Source organism: Trachymyrmex cornetzi, unplaced genomic scaffold, assembly GCF_001594075.2.
Source record: "Trachymyrmex cornetzi isolate Tcor2-1 unplaced genomic scaffold, Tcor1.1 scaffold1121, whole genome shotgun sequence".
NCBI lineage: Eukaryota > Metazoa > Arthropoda > Insecta > Hymenoptera > Formicidae > Trachymyrmex > Trachymyrmex cornetzi.
The window spans coordinates 339,561-345,647 of record NW_017295678.1 but is presented as its reverse complement, the minus strand read 5'-3'; the positions used below and the strand labels follow the sequence as shown (position 1 = coordinate 345,647).

The following is a 6,087-nucleotide window of genomic DNA, read 5'->3' as shown; positions in this document are numbered from 1 at the left end:
CTTCATTTTTTTATAATTATATATATAGGTTATTGAATCACACATGCGTGCCGATTTAATTTACCGCGCGTCAACGACTGCATTCCTAAGCGAGTCTGCCGGTACGGTACGAGAATATGGAGAGAAACGTTGCGAGAGCGTGACCAAATTACGCGTTCAATCAAATCGATTCGCAGTCTTGCGAGTAAGAAACATATGGTTTGGTAAGAAAGATTTCATTTTTTCCTGTATACAGTATATTATATGTGCGCGCGTATACACAACCAAATATCTCGTATTAACAAATATGATCTCGTATGAGAACGGGTTTTTTTCTCCGTAATATGTATTTGCGCTCTCTAATTAAAAAATAATTTATATTTAAACTTTAAACTCTATCCAAGAATTTCTAACTTTTCTTTTTGATATTATTGCCGATATCAATGCGTTTACAGCTTTCTCTTTTTTAAACACACACATATATATATATATATATATATATATATATTTTATGTTGTAAAAACTTTTTGGCGATTTTAGTTTAATATGCATATATATATATATATATTTTAATATGCTGAATATACTGAAAGAAAATTAAGTTTTCTTTAAGATTAAGTGACGAGAGAAATATTGTGTATTTAAATATTGTACACAAAATTGTATATTAATAGAATAGTTATCCATCAAGTAGATAAACTTGTGTTTTTTTCCAATCTTACCGGATATATCTCGAAGAAACTCCTGCGGATTGACGAGGTAAGAGGTATAAGTTTTAGTCTTGGATAATACGTTCGCCGGTTTGGAGTATAAATGAAGGACAATGACCTAATTGTGTGCAGAACGTGTTGTGTGCTTCTTCGATGGTCAATCCCCGTGCGTGTAATTCATACTTGACTTGATTATTTATAACTGTAGAACTAAATTAAATTGTTTTCTTATCGAGAAAATACACATAAAAGAAAAGTCGGATTAAATTTCTCACAACGGGAACGGTGTAATTTTTTGTATGTCGCAGTCGATTAAATCGTAAATTATTATGAAGGTAAGATATGTACATATGCATATTTTGTGGAAAAATTAGACATTGTTCTTCGGAAGTACTTGTGCTATTACATCATTTCTTTAGCGCGTCATAAAAAATATTTACAAAAGATTCAACCTGTATATGCTATTGGACAATAAATTAGTCTTAATTATACAAAAGATTGAGCTTGATTTGAAATTATTACGGCAATATTTATATACACTATATCGAGACCATGTGTAAAACGCAAACAAGCGAAGACAGCCGACATTCAGTCAAAGCAGATCTTTGTTAGTGTTTAATAATATTTTTGCATAAATCTGATAATTTCTATCTACATAGTTCCAGTAAAATTATTTATCAGCCTTGAAACACAATCTGTGGATCGAAATGGATTTAAATTTTCAGGAATACGCATTCGCGCGAACGTTAAAATAAATCCTTTTCACTTCGAATACATTTTTATTCATTCATTATAGGAATTGCATGACATATATCCCTAGTAGCAAGTTGACGTCAATAACGTCTTTTGACATCAAAAACGACAAAACAAAATGTAGCTTGTTACCAGGAATGTATGTACATTCCTATGCCTTTCAATTTAAAAATATCAACTTTTTCTATCCATCGTGAATACTGCTCAATTCAAAATTTTGAATAGGGAATGCAGTTTTTCAGTCTTATACTGAATTGAATCCAGTTGAATCCAACTGATTAGAAAAAAATTTGAAATACGCATAAAAATTTCAATCCACTTTAATTTATTTTCAATTATTCTAGAGTGAGCATTTTAAAACACTGTAAAAAGTTTATTGTGAATAATACTACTCCACAGTCAAAATGCAAACCTTCGAGTTTTCGTTACATTCCGTAACAGGTGCGTGTGATCTATCTATCAATTTTTATCAATTATTAAATTGCTTGTCAAGCAATTTAATAGCACCGAGACACTACCGTGTCTCCATCAGATTGGTGACATTATATCTACTCCAGTTCGGTTTACCTACTGCGTTTCGAGCTCGACAAATAAATCGGTGCGCAGTTAGTTTGAATTAAAAATTGTAAAATTCACGCAAAAATATTATTAGGCCTCAAGATCCATACTTTAATCGGCTACAGCTTTATTTACTTATTCGATTAATCATTATAAATTTCTCATAGGAAATTAACTGACCATTGGTAAATATTACCATTTTCCCTTTATTTCTTTCCATTTTTCACTAATAGGTTTGTAACTGATCTGTGTAACTTACGAATTTAAAAAATATAGATAAATTTTTAAGTAATTATTGTTTGAAGAAGGCAAAGTCTTTATTTTGATCGATTTTTCAGCTACTGTTATTTATAATTATTTTACACGTTGCCAATGGTATATGCCACACGCTTATCGCACATTGCCGTTTTTACGTTTCTCTTATGTTGATCCACGAGAGATCCATAAGAATTTAAGCTTTTTCAGCGATGCAATAGATTAGGCGTGAAAAATACGATATTAAATCACTTACAATTAATTAGACAGTAAGTGTTCAAAGACTCTGTAAATTTTCACATTTTTACGTACATTTTCTTCTCGCTTTTCGAGTTGACTTATACGCTTGCTTTTCTTGCCAACCTTAGTGTACAAATGTGGCACAATGTCCCACATTTGGTACATTATTTGCTGCAATTTTCTCTTTGATTTTACGGACACGCGTATACGTGTAGGTCTATACGTTTATTCATTCGTGATACACGTACGTAATGACACAGCCCAAAGAGCCATAGATTACTATAGTGATGCTGCAGTAAAGTAAAAATCGTTTCACTTTCGCTTGCGCTTTGAAAATAATAGGAGCTGCAATCTCTCTTAGTTTGCCTGTTGAAATTTTTCGGAGAAAGTGAGATAGAGAATCACGATTCGATACGCTGTATAAATCAAATTGTAGACAACTAGTTGGATTTGGTGGCTCCTCGCCGTGTGTATCTGCCTTTCCGAAGCAAAGAATAAGATTAGAAGACCTTCATCTCCACCGTATGCTTCTACATTGATATTAAAAAAACCCCGGCCTATTAATCAAAGAATATCTATGGGAAACACCATTCATATTGGTGATAGTCTGTCTCATCAGAGAGTACCTTACAAGCACGCCAATTATAGGTAAAAAGTTTTGAATATGCATTTTCCTTTCCATTACATCACGATAATTTCATTCTCAATTTTAGAATTCGTCGGCCAATATACAATGTTTTGTCGACTAACTGGAAGAATCAAGTTCCAATGCGAGCAATATTCCTGAATAATCGGCCAATTTTGCCACAACGTGCTTCTACCACTAAAGAATTATATTCTATAAACAAGGTATCGGAATACAGTCCGGAATACAGATCAGAGTTGGTAGTTTTGCCACCTACTCATCGAGGGAGTGTCGATGACGATAAAGGACCTATTCACACGATTCCGGCACCAAATTTAAGCCCAGCAGATAGCCCATACAATACTGCTACCAATTTGGAAGATATCGCGGATCACCGACCATATCAACCATCGAGCGATCTCAATTACCATGTTCCGGTACAAAGTAAGTATACTATTAATTTTCATTACATTACTCAGCCTTACTTTGAGCTGGGTAAGATGTCAAGATGCAGATGATGGCCATCGATGGATATTACTTTCGCACAGATCTTAGAAGAACCAATTTTGGATTAGCCACTGTTAGCAGTAGTTTATCGTCGCAAGAAACAGTGACAAACTCGATTCCGCCGCAACATCAATACGAAGTTACAGAAAGCAACGACGTGATTCCAAAGGAACAGCAAACAATTCAGTCGGTTATTTTTCAACCGCAGGATTTAGACACAACGAAGCTGTATTCAATTATAATTAACAATCCTCAGCCGCAATCCAATGAGCTTTTTGCAAATCACCCAGTCAACTCAGATACGAGTGTTCTAGGTTCGAACACTGTACAATTCGGCCAGTCAAACATGCCAATGCAAACGAATCTTCATAGTTCTCTACACGTCGGATTTCCTTCTACTGTCATTCCGCAGATACCGTACGCTATAGCGCAGCAGATACCAGAGGACCATCTTGCTCCAGCAGGGCCACCATTATCAGTTTCACAACTTTACAGTCTGTTAAATAATTTTCCACCTAAACTTGCGGAACGATATACAACAGGTAATGTATATTTATTTAGAATACATTATATTTAGGCCGATTTAGGAGGAAATCGCTGTAAACTGTTGCACTAGTAGGAACTATAATATTACAGCGTAGGAAATGAAAGTCAATTTTATTCGTAATATATAATGTTTCTTCGGGCTGCTTAATTTTTTTTGAAAGTTTATAAAAGCAATAATCGATTAATTTCTTTTAATTCAGGCATATTCACTTTGAAATATTTTTATTGAGGAAAAATTTCTGACAGCTGCTATGATTGAAAAGAGAAAAAATTTATCTCACACGCACGCACGCACATGCGCACGCACGCACATGCGCGCGCGCGCACATACACTCGATTCTAATAATTATAACTATTAAGCGTCGTCTACAATACACGGAGTAAGAAGTAAGAGTAAGAAATTGACCAATCACAGTCGAGTATTCTTTTTACATTCGACTGTGATTGGTCAATTTCTTCTCTTACTTCTTACTCCGTGTATTGTAGACGACGCCTTAGAACTGCAGTTCCTTACTTAGTAAACCTTACAAAAGAATACTGACATATGAATAAAAGTTATTTCTCAAATTCTCTTATGATTATTAGATCAGCAACGCATCCTTCAGCAACAACTTGGCCAAATACCTGACTCAAATGCAGTAACAAGCTTTTCTCAATCACAAATCCATTCTTTCAATTATGACGAACAGACTGATCAGTTTCTACAGCGGCGAGAGCAGCAAATTTTACCCGATCAAGATTACGCCTCTGAAAGTGTCAAGGCAGATTATAATATTGATTCAGAATCTTCCTTTGATATACGTAAACAAAATGATAATGTGCGCTCCAACGAAGAACTTACGCATTCTTTAGATGGGACAACCGAACAATCTGAAAACAACATTGAATATGGAGAAATGACCCATAAAAGAAATCCGACCAAGTATTTCGATAAAGTGGTCGACGACAGCCCTGTGTCGACAAGATTCTATACGACACTTCCCAATAGAGAGGCTGCTGAAAAATTAGCCGCGCTGGCCGCTGCTGGTAACATCAACAGTCGTTTCATTGGCCAGCTTCGAAAACAACAGAAAAAAAATATGCAGAAAGATGAATCAATGCCGCTTAATCATAAGAACGATGATGAGGATGATGTAGATTATAGCAAGTCTCAGATCGATGATGATCAACAACAAAAATATAATCAACTGAAATCAAACCAGAATAGTCAGCAGCACCACCATAGACAAAGTTATAAAATGCAACACAATGAAAAGTTACCTCTACAAATTACAGTACCTGACGAGAGTGACTACGCTACGAGCAATAACAATCAAAGTGATGTAAAGAAAGACGATATAGATATCGAGTACGAGTATGAGAATGAAGATGGAGAAATTGAAGATATGCAATCGGCGACTTTGCTCGATGCAAATACGACATCGCACAATAATGATTCCCATATTGAGTTTGGCAATCGTTTGCGTTCTTAGAAAACTGGAAAACACAAATATTATCGAACGCTCATACATATACCTATTGCATTAATAATTGATGGGATTGCTAGAAAAAAGATAGTAGTGTAGTTAGTATACAGGGTGTCCCAAAAAAATCGGGACACCTAAATATCTCGGGAAATATAAGTTTTACAGAAAAGTGTTTCAGACAAAAGTTATATGGCTTAAAAATATCTATTTACTGATCCTATCAGTTTGACCTTGGGTTACGTAGTCAAGGTCAGGTCAAGGTTACATTGATTTTTTGAAATGGAACATCCTATTTTTTATTCAAGAATCTAATAGCTGATGTCGAGAGCTTTCCAAAACGTTATAATGAAATATTTTTTTATGAAGTACTTTTCAAGTTATAGGGCTTCGAAGTTACAGTATCGCCGGCATTAACATTACCCAAAATATTTAATTTTGGAGACTGGCC

The 6,087-nt window shown here is 34.8% G+C and overlaps 1 protein-coding gene across 1 annotated transcript; it reads left to right on the top strand.

Moving 5' to 3' along the window:
- Positions 1-774: 774 nt before the first annotated feature.
- LOC108764072 (uncharacterized) lies at positions 775-5,782 on the top strand. The gene is made up of 5 exons (XM_018512090.1): positions 775-1,024; positions 2,932-3,143; positions 3,209-3,564; positions 3,669-4,169; positions 4,759-5,782. Exons 1-5 carry the CDS (start codon positions 1,019-1,021, stop codon positions 5,643-5,645), a joined length of 1,962 nt encoding a protein of 653 aa, XP_018367592.1. The 5' UTR covers positions 775-1,018; the 3' UTR covers positions 5,646-5,782.
- Positions 5,783-6,087: the final 305 nt, after the last annotated feature.

Coding starts and splice junctions, on each gene's coding strand:
- LOC108764072 (XM_018512090.1), top strand. Junction 3,565..3,668: donor TTACCATGTTCCGGTACAAA/GTAAGTATACTA, acceptor ACTTTCGCACAG/ATCTTAGAAGAACCAATTTT. Junction 4,170..4,758: donor TGCGGAACGATATACAACAG/GTAATGTATATT, acceptor TATGATTATTAG/ATCAGCAACGCATCCTTCAG.